This window comes from Hylobates moloch, unplaced genomic scaffold (assembly GCF_009828535.3).
Source record: "Hylobates moloch isolate HMO894 unplaced genomic scaffold, HMol_V3 SCAFFOLD_2, whole genome shotgun sequence".
NCBI lineage: Eukaryota > Metazoa > Chordata > Mammalia > Primates > Hylobatidae > Hylobates > Hylobates moloch.
In genome coordinates this window covers 117,075,497-117,102,661 of record NW_026652277.1, presented here as the reverse complement: position 1 = coordinate 117,102,661, position 27,165 = coordinate 117,075,497, and the positions used below count along the sequence as shown (strand labels likewise).

Below are 27,165 nucleotides of genomic sequence, written 5' to 3'. Positions count from 1 at the left end.
ATATCCAGGGCCAGCTGTCATTCTCCAGCCCCACAGTAGAAGCAGCCCCTGCTACTGCCACTATGGGCTCTCCTTCTCCAGATCCACATGGCCCCTCCCTCTGGCTGCATGGTCACTGTCCTTGTATTTCATCCCTGGTCTATGCTCTCTGATTGCCACTTGAAAAAGACCAAGCCATGAGGTCTGTCGGGTCACTCCGGGCACTTGAAGTCACTTTGCTACTATCAGGATGTGGACTCACCCTCATCGTCAGGAGGGCTCTGTACCCTTGGGGAGGTGTTCTGGGTGCTTAGAAGCTGGCCTCAGGTGGAGCACTTTAGAAGGTCTGATGTACCCTAAGTCCCTTCACACCCGGGGCTTTGATGTTTTCCACCTTCATTTTCCCTCACTGATGGTTCACAGTTCACATTCCGAGCTTGGAGGCTGGCAGGGGAGTTACAGGTGCCCACATATCCCTCAACTGCTTCTGTCCATCCTATGGAAGTCACCGGATGGTTCACCTGCCAAAAATGAAGCTCACAGTGCCTCACCACCCAAGTCTCCTCCTTCAGTGCCCTTCACAAGTGTCCTGAGTGTTCTGCTTTTGCCAAAACCCCCTGGTCGTGAGATCTGGGGCCACTTTGTGAACCCCAAGAGTGCTGCAGTCCGAAGCCTTTAACTTGGCCTCTTTGTCTCTAAGCAGAGTCAAATCTAATTCGATTTCCTTTTAAAAATGTTTTTTTTGCCAAGCTCCCAAAGGCCAAAGCTGGAACAATTTGAGCAACAAAATAATGAGAGTATTGGATTATAACCTATAGAATAAAATAAATATCCATTAGTGCATACTTACATAAATAAATAATTGAATACATTAGGAGATGGGAAAGAAAGGACAGTAGAATTCTAATCAATACAAAGAATGAGAGAAATCGAAACTCATAATTAAGCAAACACCACAGTAATATTTGCTTCTGATAACATCCACCAATGGACACTAAAATTAGCAGGCCAAAGTTTGAGGAGAAACAGGATATTTATAAAGTCTCAAAGTGTCTCTGTCAAGATTATTAGTTACAAAGGAATAAATCTTAACTTTATAGTGAAAAATCTAGCAGATACCACCTTTACCACATGGTTATGGTTAATATCACAGTCATAAGATATAGGACATTATATGCTCCCTGATATGATGCCCTGCGAAGGTGTACTAGTCAGGATTCTTCAGAGAAACGGAACCATTAGGATTTATTATGCAGAGTTGGCTCACACAATTATGGAAGCTGACAAGTCCCAAGATCTGCAGGATGAGCTGGCAAGCTGGAGACCTAGGAGGGACCAGTGTCCCAGTTTGAAGGCAGTTAGGCAGAAGGAAATCTGTCTTCGTTACTCAGGTGAGGGGTCAGCCTTTTTGTTCTATTCAGGCCTTCAACTGATTGGATGAGGCCCACCCACCTTAGGGAGGACAATCTGCTTTACTCAGTCTACTAATTCACCTGCTAATCTCATCCAGAAACACCCACACAGACACACTGTGCTATTTTTGCAACATTTCTGTAAATCTAAAATTATTTTAAAATAAAAATTTAAAAAGGCTTTCTGCCTTCAGGTATTATGAGGACTTTTGAATGATGGGATATTTTTATATTCTTTTCATTCATAACTCTCCTGTATGTGTGTACACATATATAATTTTACATCTGCCACTCAGCATTTTCCACAGATACTAAATTCCACCCATATTTTTACAGGCACCTTTGAAAACACCTGATTTCTGTTCTCTTTTCCCTTTTGCATTCTGTATTCCTTTCTGACAAAAGCATCCTTTTGTAAAAACTTTCACAGCTCAGCCCTCCTGCTCTTCCATACCGTCTTTATCTCAGATCCGTGTGGCACATTGTGGAGACCGAGAGCATCGGCCAGAAGTCGGGAGACCTGGTAGCATTCTCAGCCTTGTTCCTTAGTTCCTTAGTTCCTTGTTCCTTAGTCACTAACTCAGTGTCCTTCCAGTTTTAACATTTTGAAGCCAGATGGTCAATTTTGGCCAGACATTATATGCACTATTTGATGTGTGGGTTCAAATGATTTTTTTAATCATTTTTTCTTTTTGTCAAAGTCCTATGTGTTCTATTTCTAGGTTTTCCAAATTTTTATTCATATTTATGTTTTACATTTTGCCTTCAGTCTTTGGATTCTACAAGACTTCAAAATTTACGGACTTGACTCTGGCATTTCCCTTAGAGTCCTTTTGAGTAATTCAAGGGCAGCAACATTTTCTTTCTCCCCCTCATCCCCCGCTTTTTTGACCATGAAGCCATTGTTGCTCTTAAAGAAAAACACACACAACAAAAATCCTGTTTTCTTCTCTCTGAGGCTGTGAGTAGCCCTTCTCACAATGGTCCTGAAGCCCTCTTGTGGCTTCCAGTGTGTGGGTAGACCTGTGTTTGGACTTTGAATGGGTTGAGCCTGGTACAAAACCCATAGGGAGGACTGTTTGGCCACCTGGCCAACACCCCCTCCTGCCCTAGCAGGATGGCAGGAGAGCTCCTGTGCAGTTTCCCTCTGCCTGCCTGCATTCACTTAATGCCAGCAGGGGTGCGGTGGAGGCATGGCGCCAGCGGGATGCACCCTCAGGAGTAACACCTCAGGAGTTACTTCTTATGGTATCTGATGTTTTGTTATTATTTCTGTCCAGTTGGTACTTTCTCTGGATTTCCCCCCAGTATTTGGATAATGGGGTAAGACTCAAATGATGGAGAAGTTGGTTGACAATGGGAAATAGCTAAGAGCTCTAACGTGAATGACTTGATTGTCCTCACCAGAAAAGGCAATTTGGTTAGGTTCAGCATATTGTCCTACCGTAGGGTATTTCTTGGTCTCTATGGCATATATAGGAGAAATGATTTTTAAAAATCACTTTCTGCTTCATTTGTGCTGTAACAGTTGTTACCTTGTGTTCCCACCTCCAGCCATTTCCCCCTCCTTTCTTTCCTGTGCATTGTCATCAGATACTCAGTTTTCTCAGCTTGTCACTCAAGAATGGTGAAAGGGGTAGATATTCCTAGAGTACAGCATGTAGAGCCAGGCCAGGCATGTAGTAAACATGGTATAAGGGTTTGCTAAATGAAAGCAAGAATTGACCCTTACTTTCAAAGAGCTAACAATTTAGCTGGAAAGATAAAATGCACATACACACACACACAGACACATACACGCGCTTGCACACACAGACACATACACGCGCTCGCGCACACACACACACACACTGTGTATAGAGCATTATGGGAAAAATGTCACTCAAGAAGCCTGAGAGACAAGAGGCAGGATATATCTGCTGTGTGCTCTGCTCAAGTCACCTCAGTTATTCTTCTCATTTTATAGTTCAGAAGGTTAATAGGCATTAAATGCCTTAAAGTCCTACAAGGTTGTATGTGCAAAAGGGAGATGTAAACACAGGACTGTATGAACTGAAAGCTCCTGTTGCCACCAGAAAGCTTTGAAAGCAGGCTGGAGCTGGACCTTGAAGGATGGATAGAATTGATTGAAGATAAGTGATGAGCACATATAAGTTGTGGGGGCAGAGAAAGGGTGCACAGCATGAACAAAGGTGTAGCAGTTGGAGGCATAAATTGTGTTGGGGAATGGGGGTGGTCCCCAGGTTTGCTAGGGTAAGGGAGGAATGAAGGATACAGCTGGAACATGGGTTGGAGGCAATGTATAATGCACTTTAAGTTCTAAGTTGAGTTTGGACTTCATTTCATAACTCATTTCAAAAGCCATGGAAGGTGTTTGAAAGGGAGTGACATGATTAAAAGAGTGTCTTAGGGCTGGGTGCAGTGGCTCACGCCTGTAATCCCAGCACTTTGGGAGGCCGAAGTGGGCAGATCACTTGAGGTCAGGAGTTCAAGATCAGCATGGCCAACATGGCGAAACCCTGTCTCTACTAAAAATATAAAAATCAGCCAGGCATGGTGGCGGCTGCCTGTGATCCCAGCTACTTGGGAGACTGAGACAGGAGACTCACTTGAACGTGGGAGGCGGAGCTTGCAGTGAGCCGAGATCATGCCACTGCACTCCAGCCTGGGCAATAGAGCGAGACTGTCTCAAAAAAAAAAAAAAAAAAGTCTTAGGAAGTTGATAGTGTCAGGTGGGATGTGGAAAGGACTGGAGAAAGGGAGGGGCTGTCATGAGTGCTAATGTACCTTATGTCATTTCATCCTCACAATAGCCCAAAGGAATAGAAACTCTTAGTTTCATCCCCATTTCCAGGTGGGAAAACTGAGGCTGTAGATGTTACGTGATGACCAGATTCCCACAGTGAATAACGGTGATGCCAGGTTGTGAGCTACGCAGCTCCTTCTCCCCTAGTGCTCCCTCCATATGCAGCAGTGTCTAACAGTAGCCTGGGAGATGACTTGGGTCAGTTTTAATAGGTTGAGTGTGATAGTCCGGTGACAAGGCCTGAATGAAGTCAGTAGTGTGAAATGGAGAGATGGGAGCAGTAGTGTGAAACATCCTTTCATGGGATCCTGATGCCAGGGCTGAGCCCGTGACCTCATAGCTACTCCTTACTTATTGTTTTCCATGGAAGCTGGTCCTCAGAGGTGAGAACTTTGCCAGAACCATGTAGCGTCATGGGAAACCTCACCTCCAAACCTCTTAAGGAGCTTAGGCTTCTTGTTTTTCCTGGGGAAATGTATTTAAATTAATAATGTTAAGTGCTGATGTTGGCTGTGCTTGCTTTGGGTTACTTTTGAGATGATTTAAGCAAACTTCCAGGTGTTCTTAAGCATCACAGGCTTTACTTGAGTTTGAGACAAGAAGGTTCCCCAGAGGTCTGGTGGTGATCAATTCTCCCTTTTTTCCATGAATGCCCTCCCTCGTCTGCTTATTTTGGTATGTTCCCTGTGTTGCTGTTCTATGGGTTGATGTATCACATGATTGCTTAATTCATTTTACTTTTGTTCTATTTTTTTTTAAGCAAAAGGGTGTGCATGCATTTAGACTCTGCAAAGCTTTTTGGTATTCAGTAAAAGAATATGTAATAGAATGTGCTAAATGCAATTGTGATGATGTGGGGCAGTGTGGGCCAGCCCATTGACTTCTCTGCTTTATTTACTGCAGGTGATAAGAAGTACATCATGGGGCCCAAGCTTTCCACTCTTGATGCCACTGTCTTTGGACACTTGGCACAGGCAATGTGGACCTTACCAGGGACAAGACCCGAACGGCTGATCAAAGGCAAGCCCTACACTTTTCTTCAGGTTTTGGAGCTTACTGGGGATGGGTGGGCAGTGGGGTAGCACAGTGGAGAATTCTAGACCAATGCTTTGGTTTTGGGTGTGCTTGATGGAGACACCAGGCATGGTGTACAGGGCTAGGTTGGTTCTCTGTACTCAGGATACCTTGGGGTGGAAGAGGGATTGGGCTTCTCACCTGCTGTCTTGCCCAGACTATGTTCTTAGCAGTGCTGACATAGATCCTGCCATGTTTTTATGCTAGCGCTTTTCTTCCATCTGCTTACATAGTGGGACTTAAGATTTGTGCTGAAATAGGGCTTGAATTCTACCTAGTGCCCTTGCTTTGCTGGTCTTCCTTAATTTCCTTTGGGCAATGGGGGCTCCCCACTTTCTGCTATATCCAGCTACAGCAACTACGGTGGGGTGACGCTGATGAACTCACTGGCTGTTTCAGATGCTCCGAGTCTAAACTGTTTTTAGATGTTGCACTTGTAACTATAAGTACATAGGATTCTGTGCCATTTGCATTCAAGCCACTCTCTCCTCCTGTTCTAACAGAGTGGCTATAGATCATACACTAAGAGTAGTAGAGCGGCCGGACACAGTGGCTCACGCCTGTAATCCCAGCACTTTGGGAGTCCAAGGTGGGTGGATCACAAAGTCAGGAGTTCGAGACCAGCCTGGCCATCATGGCAAAAGCCCATCTCTACTAAAAATACAAAAATTACTTGGGCATGGTGGCATGCACTTGTAATCCTGGCTACTTGGGAGGCTGAGGCAGGAGAATCTCTTGAACGCAGGAGGCAGAGGTTGCAGTGAGCCAAGATCGTGCCACTGCACTCCAGCCTGGGCGACAGAGCAAGACTCTGTCTTAAATTAAAAAACAAAACAAACAAACAAAAAAACTAGTAGAGCTAAAAAGTTCAAGACGGTGGGAAAATGAAAATGTCAACAAATACTTTGTAAGTCTAGTGCTTTCTGAAGTATTATTATTATTATTGTTATTTATTTTTGAGACAGGGTCTTGCTCTGTCATCCAGGCTTTAGTGCAGTGGTGCAATCTTGGCTCACTGCAACCTCTGCCTCCTGGGTTCAAGAGAGTCTCCTGCCTCAGCCTCCTGAGTAGCTGGGATTACAGGTGTGCACCACCATGCCCAGCCAATTTTTGTATTTTTAGTAGAGACGGGGTTTTGCCATGTTGGTCAGGCTGGTCTTGAATGCCTGATCTCAAGTGATCTGCCCACCTCGGCCTCCCAAAGAGCTAGGATTACAGGCATGAGCCACCATGCCTGGCTGCCCAAAGTATTATTTATGTTAATTTTGACCAAAGAAACACAATCTTAGTACTTTTTTTGTGTGATGTGTACCTTGGATGTGAGGCCTGTCAGAATTACAAGAGATATGAGAGGGGAAGCTAAGGAGCAAGGATAAGTAGAACCAGTGCTAGGGGATGAACATATATGTGTGGGGTGGGTGTGGAGTTGTAGCCAGAAGTAAAATTCATGGTGGAAATGGCGTACGGAAAGATAGCTCACCTTGGATTGATGTGCAAGGGGCCAGATCTTGGGGGTGTGTGTGTGTGTGTGTGTGTGTGTGTGTGTGTGTGTGTGTGGGGTAGGGTGGTGGGATATACAGATGGTTCCTGACTTATCATTGTTTGAGTTATGATTGTTCAACTTTAAGGTTGTGAAAAGCAATACTTGTTCAGTAGAAACTATACTTTGAATTTTGATCTCTTCCTGGGCTGTCCATATGTGTGGTGCAGTACTCTCTTCTGATGCCGCGTGGTGGCATTGAGCCATAGTTCCCAATCAGCCATATAATCATGAGGGTAAACAACTGATACTGTACAGTGTGCTGTGTTGCCGGATGATTTTGCCTTACTGTAGGTTAATGTAAGTGTTCTGAGCACGTTTAAGGTAAGCTAAACTAATGTATGATGTTTGGCAGGTTGGGGTGTGAAATGCATTTTGGACACTATATATATATATATATACACACACACACACACACACACATACATATGTACATATACATATATATTTTAATGGGGTCTTGCTGTGTTGCCTAGGCTAGAGTGAAGTGGCATGATTATTACTTACTGTAATCTCAAACTCCTGGGTTCAAGTAATCCTCCTGTCTCAACCTACTGAGTAGCTGGGACTTCATGAGTGAGAAACCATGTCCAGCTAATTAAAAAAAATTTTTTTTTAAATAAATGAGGTCTTCCTGTGTTGCCCAGGCTGGTCTTGACCTCCTGGCCTCAAGTGATCCTCCTACCTCAGTCTCCCAAGTAGCTGAGATAACAGGTATGAACCACTGTGCCCAGCTGACTTAACGATATTTTTAGCTTTCAATGGGTTTATATGGATGTATCCCCATGTAAGTCGAGGAGCATCTGTATGTGGCAGCCAGGGACTCTGGGAGAGGCTTCCCCTGCATAGTTGCGTGGGAACTGTTTGAGGCAGTACCTAAGCAAGTGCCTGGGGGCCAGGGATGTGGGGATCAAAATTCAATATTTAGGTTTGGGGAGGAGGATTGACAAGAATTAATCAAAATGTTTATGCCCAACTGAGCAGGCTGGGTATGTAGATGAGAGACCAGTAGAATAGCGCATAGAATGCTCTTAATAAATGTTGGATGGATAGCTGTATGGGTGAATGGATGGATGGATAAATGGATGGACAGATGGATGGGTGAATGGATGGATGGATGGATAGATGGATGGATGGAACCAAGCAAGGCAGAATCATATAAGAAACTGAGGCAGGCAAGCAGTCATGTGTGGTGGTCATGTAGATGGGTGGGGAAGTGGTGGAGCCTGCAGCTCTGTGTGTGTGTGTGTGTGTGTGTGTGTGTGTGTGTGTGTGTGTGTATGTGTGCGTGTCGATTCATGTGCATGCCCAGGAGGTTAGACCAGGCTGATGCCAGCAGCACTCACTCTCCAGATCCTCGTATTGGTGGGGACAGAGCTCCAGATACATTATTAGACTTCGTTGGAATGGGCCAGGCATTGATGGAAGGTCTTCCGGAAGTTCAGCTCAGTGAGACTAGGGATAGTATGGACTGTCATTTAATTTCCTAAATGGTCATTATGAGGATGTTCCTTGTTTTGCAATACATTGGAACTTCTCTAAACTAAATATGTTACCACATTGGTGAGGTTCGTGGCATTTAAAATATTAGTTTCCCTTTAATTTAATCACATTTTTCCATAGTGGTCTAAAAGATGTTGGTTCCTTTTGGTTCATTTAGGGCTGTGTTTTATATCCATTCTCTGTTCCTATTATTTCCTACTCTATTCCCTCTGTTCTCCTACCATACCACCCTGACACACCCACATGTACATACCCACCCACATCTACTCACATGCTCTATACACACCCCCCCACACACTGACTTGTACAGATATACCTACACTTCTACCCAAACACATCCCTACATACACACATACGTGTGTACATACACATACAAATGTGCACACACACACTGTTGTGGTCATCTATGAATTAGTCTGAAGTATTTAGGGACCCCATTATCAGTAGAACTCACAGACTGTATAGAATTTTTTCTGTCAGAAATGATGCATTTTTTTGTTATGCTTTGGCCCTTTTCTCTATTACTTCCTGAAAGGACTTGAGGCATTTAGTGTTCTTTTAAAAGAAATGATCAGCCTTTTGGAGGATTGATTTTGGGCCTCATGCACATCTGGGGAATCTGACACCATCGTCTGCAGGGGCTTTTGGCACATTGTTGCATGTACTTTGATTCTTAAAGTAGCTTCCAGCTTTCCCTGGGTACTGGTGTAGCATGAATTATTAAAGTCCACAGGGATCTATAAATCCCATTTTAGGCATTAGTTCCATACCCCTTCTAAATCTTTGGAGGGCAGCTGATAACATGCAGCCAAACTACTACTGCTGTAATTTGTTCTCAACCTCTTTCCCTGCCTTTGCTGTCTCTGTGGTAGAGACTTTCTCAAGAAGTAACATGAGAAGGGTTAAGCAGAAACAAGTAGCCTGGAGATTTTAGAACTGGGTGGAACCCAGACATGTAAATGGCTCAGATTCAGGCAGTTTTCTGCTTTAGCTTTGGAACGGCAGAAGCACCACTGGCCTTGCCTCATTGTGAATGTGTATGGATGAATATTAGTTTTTTGGTCCAACATATTATTTACAAAGCCACACAAGCTACTTCTGGAACCATGTAGAACAGTATGAAATTTTCCTTCAGTTAGATGAGCAGGAGGACAGGCTTTGAATATACATATGTATGCATATATCTATCTAGATAGACATATAAATATGAATAATAATTTGCTTACTGTTCCTATTATTTCCTACTCACTTAACAGAATATCATATCATTTTAACAGCTTCACAATATTGTATAGCATAGAAAAGTTTTAAAAGAATAAAAAATAACTTGTGACACTATCTTTCACAGAGAACAATTGCTGATATTGTGGTATGTATCTAATCTTTTATCAAATGTAAGTATGTATACATTTATTTTAAGCTGGGATGATAATGTTGATACAATTATAACCTAAAGTTTTAAAATTAACTGTATTTTGGCCATTTCCCTTGTCATGAAATATTCTTCAAAATGGTATTTTTAATAGTTGCATAATATCCTATCCTATGGCTACATGGTAATTTATGTGATTAATCTATTTCTGGACTTGTGAGTTGTTTTAAATAACTTTTACTAATATTCTATAGTGAATATTGTTATAAATATATACTCTTGCTCATCTCTGGTTATTTCCTTAGGCTAAATTTCTTGTTCAGTAATTACTGTCTCAAAGGGCATAAGCTCTTGGTCTACATGGCTAAATTGCTTTCTAGAAAGATTATACAACTTGTATTCTCATGAGCAAAGTCTGAAAGTACTTCCAATTTTTGCTCCTTGATTAGGGTTGAATATAATTTATTTTGAAATTTTTGCCATTTTATACTAAAAAAATCTCAGTTTTATTATTAGCAACATTCCTAATGTGGAGTCAGCTTTGATATTTTAATCAGGGTTCTTATCAGAGAATTGTATGTGGATTGGGGCACTCCTTCAAACAGATGTGGAGAGCTTAAGAAGGCTGAGAAAAGTGAAACTGAAGCCATGATGGGTCAAGAGCTCTGCAGCGTGTCTGCCTGTCCTCCAGAGTCCTATCAAAACCACAGACCTTAATGCTATTTTCTGAATTAGGAGGAGCCCAACCTTCTGTGCTCTAGGAAAAACCTCATTCAGCAACTTTCACCAGCAATTATTTATTTTACTTAAATGTCTTTTTTACTTAATACTGGATAGATTAAAAAGTAGAAAAAATGCTGCATCTCCTTGACCAGCATGTAAATATTTCCTCACTCCTACACTCTTACTATTCTCCATCTGGAGGGAAGTGTTCAGGAAGAGGTTGTTGTGAGGAGATTTGGGTTTCAGGAAAGGGCTGGAATGAATTACCTTGGCCTGTTTTTGTATTTGGAGATCTGTGAATTAATATTTTTTAGCTTCGAGGAGACAAGGCAAAGGGGGTGTTTTCATTACAGTATTCAAGTATTTTAGGAACTTTTCTGAAGAGGATATATGCTCAGTGTCCTCCACGCCTGCATGACAGATGCTAAAAGGAGCAGCCAAGGATGTAGTCAGCACCTAGCATGGATCTGGAACAGGGAGGTGCTGAGTAAATACCTGTAGAGCATATGAGTGTGTTTGGATGTTGGCCTATGTTTTCCAAGTTATTTGCTGGTTCGTGACCAAGGACTGGCAGGTGCTGCTGCGAGACATTGACATGCTTCTCTCTCACCCACATTCCTGCCTTGCATGATTGGCAGCTGGGAGAACCTTAGTTCTGGATTCTGGGTTTGGTTGACAATGTTTTCAGCATCAAATTGTACAGAATGTTTTGATTATTAGAGAAATTAGAGGAATACAGGAATATAAAATGCATCACTTTATTCAAAGAGCAGGGAGGGCATTTCCATTTGAGAAACTTTAACAGAAAGGTTCTTTATTCTATCTGGGATTATCTTCTGGGTAGGGGGGCATTCGGCTTTCTGATAAATATCCTCTCAAGTTGTCTGAGGATATCACTTTGTTTCTTACCAATTGATTTTATTGGATTTTTAAATTTGAAAAGTAATACATGATGGTTACAGTAAGTTGAATTACCAAGGTCTAGTTTAAAAAATTTATGGCCTTCTCCTCATCCATGTCCAATATTATTTCCACAGAATAATCAATATTAAGGATTTAATGTAAATCCTTTTGTGCCTTTTTCAGGTACAGATTTGCATAGCATATATAGGTGTTTCAGTTTGTTTGTTTTCACTGTTTTTAAACTAAATGGAATTATATTATACACATTATCTATAACTTGTTTTTTTCACTTAACAGAATATCATATCATTTTAACAGCTTCACAATATTCTATAGCATAGATGCACCTTAATTTATTTAATCAATACCTATTGATGGAGAGTCAGGCTGTTTTCATCATTTACTTCTTTTTTTTTTTTGCTTAAAAAAGCTTCATTTGATATCCATGTACATATATCTTTACATACCACTGCTTTCATTATAGTTGAATAGAGCACTAAAAGTGAAATCCTGGGCCAAGAGATATGCACATTTAAATTTTTGATAGATAACATCAGATTACTTTCCAAAACAGGTTATAGCAATGTATGCCTCTGCCAGCCATGTAGTACAATGCCTGACCCTCCACATCCTCATCAGCATTGGATGTTATCAGACATTTTTTTTTTTTTTACCAGCCAAGTGGATGAAACTGTTATCTGATTGTTGAGTATACTTTGAAGAAATGCAGTTTTTCTATTATTTTGCAAACTGTATGTCTTCCGTATCGGCTTTTTTTTGAGATAGAGTCTCACTCTATCTCCCAGGCTGGAGTGCAGTGGCAGGATCTCGGCTCACTGCAGCCTCCACCTCCCTGGTTCAGGTGATTCTCCTGCCTCAGCCTCCTGAGTAGCTGGGACTACAGGCGCCTGCTACCACAACTGGCTACTTTTTGCATTTTTTAGTAGAGATGGGGTTTCGCCATGTTGGCCAGGCTGGTATCCAACTCCTGGCCTCAGGTGATCCGCCCACTTCGACCTTCCAGAGTGCTGAGATTACAGGCATGAGCCAGTGTGCCTGGCCTGTATAGGCATTTATATTAACACAGGCTTATCACACACACACACACACACACACACACACACACACACACACACACACACAGAGAGAGAGAGAGAGAGAGAGAGAGAGACACTCCACACAACCTGTTTCTGCTGCCAACTTTTTCTGTTCTTTTGTCCAGTAGCATGTTAAGTGGCTCAGCTGATGGTGAATCTAGCCACAGAAAGGGATAGGCAAAGCCAGAAAAGGATAAAACCCAACTATAGATGTCCACTGTCTGTTTCACTCTTTATCATGGGCAGGAATTGAGGAGTGTGTGGGCTCCCAGCTCTTGCTCATCAAAGCAAACCCTTTCTCAACTACATATTGGAATGATCACTTCTTTTATGATAGCTCATTGCCATTAAGGGGTGGCACCTGTGTCCTCATAAGTCTTAAGACCTCAAGAATAATTACAGAAAAATATTCCATGACAGGTAGTGCAATACTATTAATTCCCAGGCCATGCTGTCAGCTCATCAGTAGAGAGTTGAGTGGAGGTGAAGGGCATGAGGACTAATGAGGTTAATATAAATTCAACAGGTGAGTGAAGCACTTTACATGCCTGGCACACAGTCAGGACTATATAACTGTTTGCTATTACGATTCTTAATTTTTGTTATTGCATACTGAAGTGGTATTAATGTCACATGATCACAGAGCAGGCACCTCTTCTGGAGAAAGGTGAAGAAACAAGCCTGTAGAAAGAAAAGCCATGAATGAAGTAATATTCATAGATCCTGTGGATCTTGTGAATAGATTCTGATTTTCTGTAGGAAAAGCTAGTAAGGAATGGATTTGATTGAGTCAAACAGGGCTGTCCCCAGGTCCTACTGTGAAGTGACTGTGTTTCATCTTTGATGTTTCTTTACCTCCCCAATTAGGTCTTTTTTTTTTTCTCTTGCTGCTGCCCTCACATCTTTATTCAATTGTTGGTTCCCTGGGATTGGCAGCAATACCTGGTGAGGCGTTTCATTTTGTCCCCATGAGGGAGAAAGTAAGTGAAGGTTTTCCATGCTGCATCTCCTTAAAAGGAGCAACGGTGTTGACTTCTCAGCTTCTGGCTCCTGAGCATGTGCACAAATATCTTCTAGAAGAGAATAGATTTTTACATAGTGGGGGTTGAGCTGTTATAATTCGAGAAGACTGGAAATGGTGACCTGGAGCCAGTACATGTCTGTGGGATCCATGAAGCAGGGGGATTTGCTTTCTTATGTTTTGCAGGGGATGTAAGTAAAACAGCAATCAAGTTTTGAAAAATTTTAACAACATGAGAAAATGTTTACAATAATGTTACAGGAGATAATATGTAATAATAATGGCAATAGGTAAATAGAAAAAATACTTAAAGAAGTTACACCAAAATGTTAATTGTGATTATCTTGGATCGATGAAATCATGGGTACTTTTTGTTTTCTTCTTTATATATTTGTACAATTTCTCTATACAGACTAATTCTAATTTTCCAAAATGAGAATATGTTATTTTCCTTAACAGAAAGATAAAATAGAGTAGTGACAGACTATAATCAACAGAACCATTAATATGGAAACAACCTAAACGACCTGTGAAAGGGGATTCATAAAGACAAACTGAAGCTATGGTACAGCCATATAACATAGTGTGCACTTATCACTGTGGTCAGAGTGTGACATTCAAAGATTTTTATTATACGTTGTTAAGTGGAAAAACATAGGATAGGAAAAAGAATATATAGTAAATCCTATATAGCACATGTAAAGATATGTAAATGTATATGTAAATATGTACCTTTCTGGAAGAACATAAATGAAAATGTTATGGGGAATGGGATTATTGGTAATGCTTTTATTTTTTGCTTATCTGTTTTTTCTAATTTTCTGCACTAAAACATGGATTATTTACACAATAAGTGAATGTTTATATAACTTAAATCCAGATATTCTTAGAGTAATAATGTCCTATAAGAGATAGTAGCAAATCATATATTTATAAGCAATGTTGCCATCTGCTGGATCAAAGGGAGAAACTCACCCTCTTTCTTTCTTTTTCATTTGGAATTAGGAAATGAAGGCCAGATAGAGTGTCATGTTTCAGACAAATGCCTAGAGAGTAATAGTGACTTAACACAAGAGTTCTTTTGATTCACATAAAAAAGAAGTAGTCTAGTGACTGAGTGGGACCCGGATCCTGAGTACCGCTGTTCAATTTCATGTAAAAATTTAAAAATATCTCATACTAAGTGTGTTTGCAGGCACACTTATCCATAAAGACAATTGAGTTATCCATTTTATGGATTTTTTGGGGGGAAAAGTTTATGTCTTAACATAACTTTTTTCAGCTACTTGGCATGGTACTCAGCCCGTAGCAACACTGCGAAAATTTGTGGAGTAAATGATTACTTCTGGCTGACTTAATGCAACCAACAGTTGATGTATTTTCTTGGAATATAAATTAATTTATATATGAACCAATCAAAGCATTAGCTCTCTTGATATGTAAACATAAAATAATAAAATGCTTCCTAAAGCCAAATGATGGTAGTTTATCTGCCGTTTTGAATAAACTACCTTGCCACTTCTAATCATCATCGGACTCACTTCTTCATTTCATTCAGCCCACTCACTGAATTTAACTTTTCTCACTCACCGTTTTTATTATGTGCATAAAAACCTAAATATTTTCACAGTATCTCTATGGAAAAATACTGTTAATGTTTACCTTCCCCATTATTCCACTTTCCCAGAAAGCCTAGTAGCTGGATGTCATAGTTTGGGCCTCTGTTGCAAAATGCCATAAACTTGGTTTCTGGTAAACAACAGGAATGTATTTCTCACAGTTGTGGAGTCTGGGAAAGTCTGGGAAATGCAGGATCATGGTGGGAAATGCAGGATCATGACTCTGGCCCATTCAGGATCTGGCGAGGGCCTGCCTGGGGGAGGGCCCGCTTCCTGCTTCCTGGACACAGTGCTGTCTCGCCGTGTCCTCACATGGTAAAAGGGGGAAGGCAGCTCTCTCAAGCCTCTGTTATGAGGTACTAGTACCACGAATGAGGGCTTGGCCCTCACGAACGGACCACCTCTTAAAGGCCCCACCTCCTTAGACCATCACATTGGGAGTTAGGATTTCAACATTGGAGTTTTGGGGGAATACAGACCATAGAAGTGGTAGACTGCTGCCTTTGAGAACTGATCCTTGCTTTCCTTACAACACTGCAGGTGAGCTGATCAACCTTGCCATGTACTGTGAGAGGATAAGGAGGAAATTTTGGCCAGAGTGGCACCACGATGATGACAATACCATCTATGAGTCTGAGGAGAGCAGCGAAGGCAGCAAAACCCACACCCCACTGCTGGATTTTAGCTTTTACTCAAGGACAGAGACCTTTGAAGATGAGGGAGCAGAAAACAGTTTTTCCAGAACCCCAGACACAGATTTTACTGGACACTCACTCTTTGATTCGGATGTGGACATGGATGACTATACAGACCACGAACAGTGCAAGTGACGTCCAGCCTCACTGACCCTCTTCCTTGGGACCTGCCACTCCCTGGGTTGGTCCATTTTCCCAGGTAGCGATCCATCCGAGCTGGGAGGAGATCTTCGTGCTTGGCACAGTTTTCACATGCTAACTGGACTATAGCAGCCTTATTTCTTTTTTGTACAAACAAAACACAGAACCATTCAGATGACTCCATTGAAAACAAACAGGCAAAAAATAATGTCAGCATGGTTCCTGAAATCCATTTTCGTTTTCATTAGAAAACTATTAATAATATTGTGTGGTAGAGCAGGTGTAAGAGCGGGTTTTCAGCTGATAGTGTTTATCATGATCCTCTTCAACCCTGAGGTCTTAGTTGTGAGATGGATTCTTGAACCTCCTTCCTCCAGGATTTGAAGTAATGAGAGATATCATCAGAAAAATGTTTTATGGTGGCTGCTTGTACCTTATGTGTGTATATTGTATGTTGAGACATAAGTCAAATAAAATCCACAGATATTAAACGAACACCTACTATGTGCAAAGCACTGTGCTAGGTGCTAATCAGTATACATTTTTTTCTAAGCCCTGCCAGTGACTAGCTGTGTGATTTTGAGCAGATCTCTTATTAACTATTGTGTGCCTCATTTCTCCCACCTGTAAAGTGGGGATAACAATACTCTCCACCTACCTACCTCACAGGGGTGTTGTGGGGATTCATGTGGTAACATTCGCACAGCGCTTTAAACCTCTTGGAAGTGGTGCGACGTAAACACAGCATTTTATTCTTTATTGCACTTCATGCATGTGAAGATTTGAGGGCAGAGGAATTCCATATCCAGGCAACCACCACCACAGTCACTTGCAAAAGCTGAGCAGATGAAATACACACAAAGGTACACTTAGGACTTTGTCATCATTCCTTCCTGTAATCTTGGCTGAATCAAAATCTTTTGTTCAAAGAACATTGGAAATGTTTTTACAAATTATCGACAGCTACAAACAGTCTTCAGTTCCACCATGTATTTGCAGAAAAGTGGTTCTTTCATTACCTGAACTCACCCTGGCATGTTCTGTGTTGACCTCAGAGTGTTACGTTGCTTATGTTTGATTTATTTGAGGAGAATAAATCTCAGGAATACGGCAGGTTTCATAGAGTTGAAGGGAAAGTATTTCATTGATTTTTGTAAGCAGAAGCCTGCCAACTTGTAATGTCTTTTTGAAAACAAACCTTGCAAAGATATATTGAAAAGATGAAGTAGCAAGAGGATACTTGTATCAAAGCACTCTGTGCAGTGTTAGACTATATGCAGTTTTATTAATGCAACTTTTCTGGTGTTTTCAGCCACTGCCCAGTGAGAGGAGAGCAATGCTGAGAACAAGTCTTAATGTTTTTGCTGTCTCATCCCCATTCTCTCTCTCTTTTCGTATAGTATTCTATGAACTGTTGGCTTACCCATATTTGTGAAGGCACCCTATTTCTAAAGATGAAGTTTTTTTTTTTTTGACTTAGGACATTTTCCAGGGAAATATGGGGCAGAGATCCTGGGTGATGGCTGTGAGATTTGGGCTAGGAGAGCCAAGATTTACAATTGCAAACAAAACTGCTTTGCTTCTGACCAACATAAGGATTCCTCATTATGGGGTTAAAGAGGCACTTCTTAAAATACAGCAACTTCTGAGAAATCCATGCACTTTACTTGAAAAAAAAAAACAACCTCTTTTTGAATATAGCATTTGCAAAACAATCTTAAAAGACTGCTGTAGATTCACAAAGAGGTAAAGGGAGGAGAGTTTTTCAGGCTGCTTACCACTTAAGCAATTGTGTAGGGCATATGTAACTGGGAATACATGCTGAGATACCCTGTTAGAAATTCTTATTCCATGGGAAACTTAGTTGTTAATATCTTATTAAAACCATTCTTATTTAAAGGGACTGTTTGATGCCTAATAAGAATGTGGTGGAGAAGATATGAATGGATAAGCCTGTTTGAGGCTCCAGTGTCATTTGGGAGGACTGTTTGCCTCCCCTGTCTCTAGCAAGTGTGTTTTAAGGCCAACTGGTGGCATTTCTGTGTGACTAGGGAGACTCCTGGACTGAAAATATGAATATAATGAACAGGTGGACTGCAGACCTGTCTCCACAAAGCATGGGTTGTCCTTTTCCCACCACATTTTAGCAGAAAAGAAATGTATTTGAATTTTTTTCTATAAACAATCTATCTTACTGTACAGTACCAAGTGTGGTGTATTTTCTCTCAAAAGATGATTAAGTTATGAGAATGAAGATTCATATATGTTTTTAATTTTGTATTACTTGGAATACAAGTATGTGGAGAACCAACTTTGAAAATGAAATTGTAAAATAAGTCATTCCATCCAGGTACCTCTTACAGGGGCATGAATGGACATTGCTACCTGGAGTCTTGGGCACTTGCCTGACAGCATATAACTGGATATCAAGATTTTGTAGGTGTTAATTTGATTTAGAGCCGTAGAATATGTCCCCGCTTTACTTTCCCAAGGTGCGTTATGCAAACAAAATAACCAAGACAAAGTCATCATAGTGTGAGTCTTTATCCGGAAGGATTTTATTTTATATGCTTCATTCTTAAGCTACCCAGATTTGAAATGTTCTCCAATTTCATGAACAGGTGCTAATTATAAGAAAAAACAATAAGAAGTTAAGGGACATTTTGGTCATCTGGCTTCTTGTTCAAGTTCTGTGTTTCCTTTTTGCTGGAAGGTAACTTGAAGTATGTGATCTTTAATGTTAACAGATGCTTTTGGTTGGACAAAAGACCCATAGGCTATTTGTTCCTTTTTTAACTCTCATTGTAAAAGTAAATCAAGCTCTTTCATTCACCTGTCTTTGCCCACCTGTACCCCCACTCAACAAGATTAATGAGCAGAATCATCAGAACAGATATAAGGACAATCTGTATTTATGCAAAGATGAACTATATTGTCAGCATTTACCAATTTGTTGTTGTTACATAATGAATTGTAGAAAGTGACACTACCAAGGCTGTGGGCTACCCAGGAGACTAATCACAGACTTGGAACAACTTGGACTTGAATCAGACCGCAGTCTACTCCTCAAGTGAGCCCTGCCCATGTATACTGTGGTATGAGGGTATATTTTTGTGAAATAGCTAAGGTTCAAGGAACAGACATACTAAGGATTTTGGCCTTGTGGGTCTTGCTTAGATTTGTTTGAGAGATAATGTAGAGTCATAGAAATGTATAGCTGTGCTAAAAATTAGCTGTAGAAAGCACTTTATTGGCTCGGTGTCACATACATACTTATTTGAAGGGCAGGACCAAAAACTGAGGTCAATATGGTTCTTTCCATTACACCACGTTGCCCTTGATGGTTTCTTTCTATTATACCACCTTGCCCTTGATGGTTCTTTCCATTATACCACTGTGGCTTTGTTGTCTTATAAAATGCATGTTACCTGAGAAGTCACCCTGTGTTCGGAGAACCAGCACATCTCCAGCCATTCCCTGCTTGGAATCCTACTTTACTTTTGTCCATGTCCTGTCAGCCTGGTCAAGACCAATACAAGAGACCTCTCATCAGTGCAGGGCATTGCTAGACTCTGTGCAGGGCATTGCTAGACTCTGTGCAGGGCATTGCTAGACTCTGGGAAGAATAGCAAGATGGATTCCCAAATCACCAAGACTCCTCATACTTCCTTATGTATCTTTTAAAGAACCCATGTCCATTCCCTCACTTGCTGAATATTTACAGAGCACCTACCCTGTGCCTGGCCCTGGGATCTACACTGGTTGTAGAGTGGCAAATAGAACAGCACAGAACTCTGATTTCAGGGCATCCCCTTTTGCCTAGACTTCTCTAGCCTCTTTTACGTACTTGGCCACTTCCCTGTTCCATTCCATCCACTACAAATGGATTAATCTTTCTAAAAAGCTCTTTGGCCCTGATGGGGTGTGGCATTGCCTCAGGGTGAGGGGCTACTCCTTAGGGTCTGATGTTTTCACCTTTGTTCACCTTGTCTCCATAGCTCCTCCATGGGAGCCATCCAGTGCAGCCAGGTTGATCCATTTGCCATTGCCTAAAAATGCCTCATGTGGCCCACCTCTGTGCCTCTGCTCATGCCAGTCCTTCTCCTGAAATGTTCTATTCTCTGCTCCACTGGCCCAAGTCATGCCCATCTCTCAAGGTCTGACTTCGTCAGCTTCACATGAAGGCTTCCCAGCTGATTATAATCTCTTCCTTCGAAAATGAAGCACTCATCACTTCCTTCCCTGAAGGTTGCATGGGAAAGATGCGCAGAGAGTGAGTCACATACCATTAAATAGTGAATTTTCACTTTTTGTTTGTCAGGAACTCCACTGATAATCTAATGAAAGTTCTATACCCTATTCCCGGATAAACACATATATGCAAATACATAAAATGTTACATATAAATTCAGGAAATTTAGAGACCTCCTGAAATTATCCATGGTTTCCTCAGGGGGTTAATGGATCCCAGTTAAAGAGTCTTGTTCCCAAGAGTCTTTAAATGTTTTCGTTGTGTTTGTTCTTGTTTTTAACACAGCCAGAGAGAAGAAAAATTGGTACAGGCTATGCAAGCAAAAGTAATCTCTATTATCCATGTTCAGTATGTTTTGAGTGACAGAAAAGAAGAAAGAAGTGCTCCTAGGTTATTTGAGAAAATTTTGATTTGGAGGTTTAGAATTTTGAAAGTGATAGGATTTTGTTGTTGTCCTTGTCATTTATCTTTTAACCACCCCAAAAATTGATTTATCAAAATGAGTTCAGGGCCAAGTGCACTTCATTTCAGCGCTGAAACCCACCGCTTCTGCATGGATAGGGCAACCAGCCTGGGCTGAAGGTGGGAGAGAAGAGGCTGGATTTTTCCTTGCAGAAGAAAGGTCTGCACAATCAGATTTTCCTATATTCATTCATTCATTCATAGAACAATTGTTAAGTGTATTTTCAATAAAAGGTTGTTGCCTTTTGTTGATAGGGAACAACTCAGGTTATTCTTTCTTTTATGTTTTTTGTTTTTTTGTTTTTTTTTTTTTTTACAGAGTACAGTTATTTTATTGTTCCTGACTATGACCCAGGATCCTTTGTTCTCCTTTATATGCAGTGCTATTTAAGTCAAACTAGAACTGATAAAAGTACATTCAATGACGAATACTTCCCAGGCTAAATGCTGGGCTCTGGGAACCCATCTTTAACAGGTCCAGGGATCAATTGCATGTGATTGTGAAGTGCTTGACCTTTATTCAGTTTGCTTCCAGTGGTCTGGATATAACTTGGGAAGTTCAAAAGGATCCCCTTGGTGGGTGAGGAGGGAGGGGCCTCTTACCTGTAAGACTCTTGCTAGTGTCAGGCGTGGATGCGAACATCTGTGGCATGTTTTCCTCATCTGAATTCCTTACCAGAAACTCAGATTTTTGGCCCCTGACTTTCAAGAATATCTTAAGGATATTTAAGTTTCCTTAATCTTTGAGATTAGACTGCTGGAAGCAGCAACATTAGCCTTGCCTGTTAGAGATGATTACAGAGGGCACTGAAGCATGGATTTAAAAAAAGGGGCTCAGCTGTTTTGGAGCTGACAGGGTGACCTCCTCAACCATTCTGCTTTCGCCGAAGCAAGGAACTTGTCCCCAGACCTAGACCCTCTAAAACTCCTGCTACTGGCTGGACCATGACAAACTAGGATGCTCGAATTTCATGAGGATGATTGCCTTAAGTTGTCAAATTGGTAAACAAATAAAGGGGACCACTGCAATAATAAAATGAATAACCTACAGATACGGTCCAGCAGCACCAAACTGACCATTTCAGTAGGAAAACAAGTCATCTGGAGTAAAAGATGGATACGGTACTTTGGTGTTCTGTACACAATAATTTTAGCAATGAACTTAATGGCCATCATGCATTTTTGGAACAATCCACTAACCATAAAGCAATATATGTGTATCATAATCAATTAACTATAAAAAGTTGTGCTACTAAATGTGACTAATTCACCTCCCACCCCCCATTGGCATGCATTTATTTTTATTTATTTGTTTTTATTTGTGGCTCTGGAATAGAGTAACTTTCACTTATTAGTAATGCTTAAGCTTTTTTCCTTATTTAATACCTTTTTTGTTTTTAGTTACCCCATGGCTTCTAAAAAAATAAGATCCAATTTCTGAATTGCCATGTTAGTTAATGGTAGCTAAACAGATAGCAGAGGGAATATAATATAATTGTTCATTGAGGGCTAAAAAAGAGGAATGCTCTGAATATTTACTATCTTCCTCCTCTTTAAAAAATAATCAATGACTTTCCTCTTTCATTGTTCAGAATCAGAAGTGTTCTTTCGTATTTGCTTCTCTTCTACAAGAGATTATATTTGGCTTATTACCATGTCCAAATGATTGTATTTGTATCTTTAACAAATTATGCCTGGGATCTGTTTTTTACAGAAATAAGGCTAAAGGCTTCTGCTTCAGTAGGGGTGACATGTTTGTGTTACTCCTGTCAAAATGATTTTATTGCAAGTAATAAGTCTCGTGGGATCAGAACATGCTTATTGTAAACACATGTTTTTTTCCCAGTGATCTACATCATGCCAAATGGCTGACAACTCAACTGTTGATGAGAGCGATGGTTTTTCCATGGTGATGGTTGGAAAAATGAGGGTCTGAGTCCCTCATTTGGTAGTAATAGAATTTAACTGAGTAGGAGGAGAGAAGAAAGCAATAACAAATGTCAAAGTTTCAAGCAACCATGTGGTATGGCTGTGGTAGAAATGTATCAGGCAATTGAAAGTTGTCTAGGTGGTGCCATTTTGCTAAAATAATAAAAAGTACAGGTTTATAAATCAAAAACAAGTTCAATCTACGTAGGGAAGGATTGTCTATGGATATACAAGTGACCAGTGCAGGAAGTGAAGTAACATTTATCTTTATCTTAATTTCTATGCTCATGTCCCCCATTCCGCTTCTGAAGCCAGGCCTAGGACTTTAGATAGCAGCTTAGAGGGTCTGGCCCTGATACGTTTACTCTTTTAATTTTGGAATTTCCTTCTAGTCTCTCAAGAGTGTTTGTGGCATATATTTTTCATTTTATAAATATAAAATGTACAAAGTAATGTACATTTTGTTTTAGAGAAGTCTTTCAAATGTTTGGAGATAGCCCAGATCATCCATCCCTATTTAGGCAGTGGTCTCCAAACCTTTGTGCTTATTCACCCTATTAGTAAAACTTTCTGAGCATGCCCCTCCATGTATTTATTTAGATATATATGTATATATGTATACACTGCTGTATATGTATATACTGTTTTACTGATGTAAACATTAAAAACCATAGCAAACATAGATATTTTAAAAGTATATTTTCTGGTCCTCAATGGAGTTTAGAGAATGGGATAAGGGGTCTTTAGGCGTAGCACCCAGATGCCTGTAATTGATTAGAGAATGTGTATATACCATTTGTGGCAAAGCAGATATAAAATAGGCATGGACACATGATTTTAGGTCAAAGTATTTAATTATTTTTACTTAAAATAGGCATTTTTGGTTGGGAAAGAGAAGGATAAACAATTTGATGTCACCTTTAAGACTGCTGTTTTTAATTCTGCTTTTGGGACCATTTGATCTAGAATGCCTTGAAAATTCCAGAAAGATTTAACAACACACTGAGTTAAGCAAAACAAGAAAAGAAAGTAGGGGTGAGGTGATACCCAGATAATGCAAATGCAGGGTGTATTGTCTGTGAATTTAAGCATCAGTCTGAAAAACATGTTTTGATAATGCCCGATAATTCATCATCTCACTGATTACATGTCTTTTTTTCTATTTGTTTATAATCTTGTGTCTTCAAATGTGTGGAAGATGTGCAGACTTATTTTTAGGTATCTGAGATAGGAAGGGCCAATGTTGGCATAATTTGAACCCACATTTCAGCTACTTGGGGGCTAATGGGCGGACACCACCTGGAAACACTTACCTGCGCCATCTGTTTTGCAAACACAATGATTAGCATCTTGCTGAATGATGACCCCAGTGTGAAGGTGGCATTTCAGTGTTTATTTCTGGATCTATGAGTTACTTTAGCAGAGTTATTAGTAGTTTATAAAGCCATATTTAAACTTGTACACTTGATTGTAAGATAGATTTGAATTGTGCACTATGTTGAGTACTGTATATAAATGTGGAAATTCTGTATATTTAGTCTTAATGCTATATGTATTTGATGTGTAAATGATAACTAATGGATATGAAATAGTTTTCTGTGAATGTCTTTATTCCAATTTACTCCTCTTTTGCAAATTTGAATGTTTAAACTTCAGGCTCATGGGGAAAATCTGAAATGTTTGCATCTAATATACTGTTAAGTGGTGGTCTCTTAGATGACTGGGAGAGTATTTTAGTTGTAAGGCTCTTGTATAATTAAAACAGAGGTAATGAATTTTTTAGGCATATAACTTTCTGATAGAATTTCAAATGAGTGGCTTTTAAGAAGAAAAACAGATCTCTGGAATACGCTGTCCCATCCTCTCCTGCTTTTATTTCATGCCCAGTGTGCCTCAGAGTGTTATGAAGTGTGAGAACCACTGGTAGAGAGAAGACAAGGAGGAGAGGGAGAGCTGGGAGCACATGTTGAGACCTTTACTATGGCTAGGCCTTATAATAAACCAATTTCCCCTTGTATAAATATTGTCTCAATTAGGGTGCAGTGGCTCATGCCTGTAATTCCAGCAATTTGGGAGGCTGAGGTGGGCAGATCACCTGAGGTTGGGAGTTTGAGACCAGCCTGACCAACATGGAGAAACCCCGTCTCTACTAAAAATACAAAATTAGCCGGGCATGGTGGTGCATGCCTGTAATCCCAGCTACTTGGGAGGCTGAGGCAGGAGAATCGCTTGAACCCAGGAGGCGGAGGCTGCAGTGAGCTGACTTTGTGCCATTGACTCCAGCCTGGGCAACAAGAGCAAAACTCCATCTCAAACACACACACACACACACACACACACACACACACACACACACACAGTCTCAATTAGTTTTCATATCTCTTCAATTGAGTAATTATTGTTCCCAACTTACAGATGAAGAAAGACGTTTGGAGTGGTAAACTGGCATATGGTAATATGGCCATGATATGCTCAAGTCTTTGGGGTCAGAGATTCACAGCAAGATTTTGGAAATTCAAATCTTACTATGAAGTGATTCACACATGTGTATGGTAATGAACCTTAAAGGATAGCTGGGCCTATAGGCATATCAAGATCTATAGAGACATGCAGGATGTTTCAAATTCTATCTTAAAATTTGACCAAATCTTTGGTCAAATAATAATACTGTTACTCAAATATTAGCTTTTTATCATTTAGAGCAAATTACAATCAGGTAACATTCAAAATTCTAACCCTCCCTTCCCAACATGGGAATATCTATTAAGTAGCAAATGAGAGAACCCCCTAATTTCCCATTTCAGTGATAATACTGATTGAGTATCTCTTATCTGAAGTGCTTGAGACCAGAAGTGTTTTGGATTTGGGTTTTTCTCAGATTTTGAAATATTTGCATTATACCAGCTGAGTATCCCAAAATCAAAACTGGAAATCTGAAATGATCCAATGTCCGTTTCCTTTGAGTGTCATGTAGTGCTCAAAAAGTTTTGGATTTTGGAGAGTTTCAGGTTTTGGATTTTTGGATTTGGGATGCTCAACCTGTAGTTTGGTTTTTCTCTTTTTAGACTCCATTTCTCTTGACCTATAAATCCTAACTATCAGCCCTGTTTATTAACATAGACCCTAGTCAGAAATGCTTTGAAATAGATCTACATCTACTTCAACGTCAGTTGGTTCCAGACCCTTCTAGAACTTGTGTGGGGTCCTGGACTTCCCGTCTATCCTGTGTGGGAAGCTTTGCTGTCCTAGCTTTCAGGACTCATCAGAGGGAAGAGGGTCATTTACCTTTCCAGTGTGCTGTCTCTCAGAAGCGTTAAAATACATGTTTTGCTGCCATTTGTACTGTTTCTTGACTCAATTTTTCATATTTCTGTTCTTCTTTCCTTTTAGAGGAGAGGCGGAACAGCTGGTCTCCCTGCTCTCTCAGAAGCTGCTTGATTTGTTTCTAGATGACGCCACTGGCAGGCACGCATTAGATCTTTCACAGCTGGGCTGGTTCCCATTAGCAACAGACTTTTCTTTTAAAAACTGTCAAGGTTAGAGCAGCTTATCCTTTGGATAAAAGTGGATTTTGGAGAAAAAAAAAAAGGAAAAAGAACCAGCTTCCTTCCTTACGGAATTAGTGTGTTGCTGCCCCATATGCCTAAGAGGTCTATTTTAGTGTCAGTGTTCTTGTTATGAAGACATAGGGGGTCGTCTCCAGTGGAGGGACTGTTCGGATTGGAGAGTTAGGTTCACCTACCGCAGGGTATGTTGGGCCGGGGCAAGCACACTGGGTAACCTGTGCTCAACATTATATACAGGTAAATCTGGTTGAAAACGAACATGAAAGGCAGCTCCAGAAGGGCAGAGGGTTGAGGGAGGGGCTGAGTGTGGGAGGGGGCAGGCCCGGGACCCTTCCCCACTCTACCTGTTTACAGGCATTGATTGTGTGGGGGCCTGGCTGCCTCCTTCTCCGCCGTCACAGGCCTCCTCACAACTTTAGCTGGGGATTTCAAAGGATGATGGTGGAAATCCTGTGTGACTGTCAAACAGTCAAAAGTGAAATAGTCCTGATTCCCTGGTAGCACAGCTTGGGAAGGGGGGTAAGTGAGGAGGAAGTATGCAGGGCCAGATTCTACGGAAGTTATCCCTTTGGGAGTGAGGAGGGTGTTTGAGCAGGGGACTAACACAATGGGAGAGTATTTAAATAAGATTCATCTGAGGACATCCTGGATATAGTCAGAGAAGGGGCCATGGCAGAACAATGACACCTGCTGATTCCCGGGGCTCAGAGTGAAGCGAAAGGCGTGCAAGGGAGAGGGGGTGGTGGAGATGGGGAGAGGGAGAGAGCAGCCACGTGCACAAGGAAACACTGAGGCTACTGGGATGTGAGGAGCAGCAGTGGGAGAGAGATGATGAAAATGAAGGTAACACTTAGGCTCCTACCCCAGGAGACTGGGGATGTAGTGATGCTGCTGTCAGACATGGGAAATGTGGAGGAAGGGGAATGGGTTTGCGGGGAAAATGGAGTTTGATTTTAGCCACACTGAATTTGAGAATCCAGTAACAAATCACCGGCCTGGAACTTGTGATTGGGTGAAGTGAAGCCACAGCCTATGAAGGGATAGTTAAAGCAAATAAGCTAGAGAGCTAGA

General features: G+C 40.9%; 1 protein-coding gene across 2 annotated transcripts in view; it reads left to right on the top strand.

The window, feature by feature from the left end:
* The window catches only part of FAXC (failed axon connections homolog, metaxin like GST domain containing), a 68,051-nt gene extending 51,671 nt beyond the window's left edge, over window positions 1-16,380 (top strand). For both annotated transcript variants that reach the window (XM_032155658.2, XM_032155657.2), the window contains 2 exons: window positions 5,101-5,217; window positions 15,590-16,380. In XM_032155658.2, the coding sequence (XP_032011549.1) occupies window positions 5,101-5,217; window positions 15,590-15,879 (407 nt within the window). In that variant the 3' untranslated portion in view covers window positions 15,880-16,380. The remainder of the gene's footprint in view (window positions 1-5,100; window positions 5,218-15,589) is intronic.
* Window positions 16,381-27,165: the final 10,785 nt, after the last annotated feature.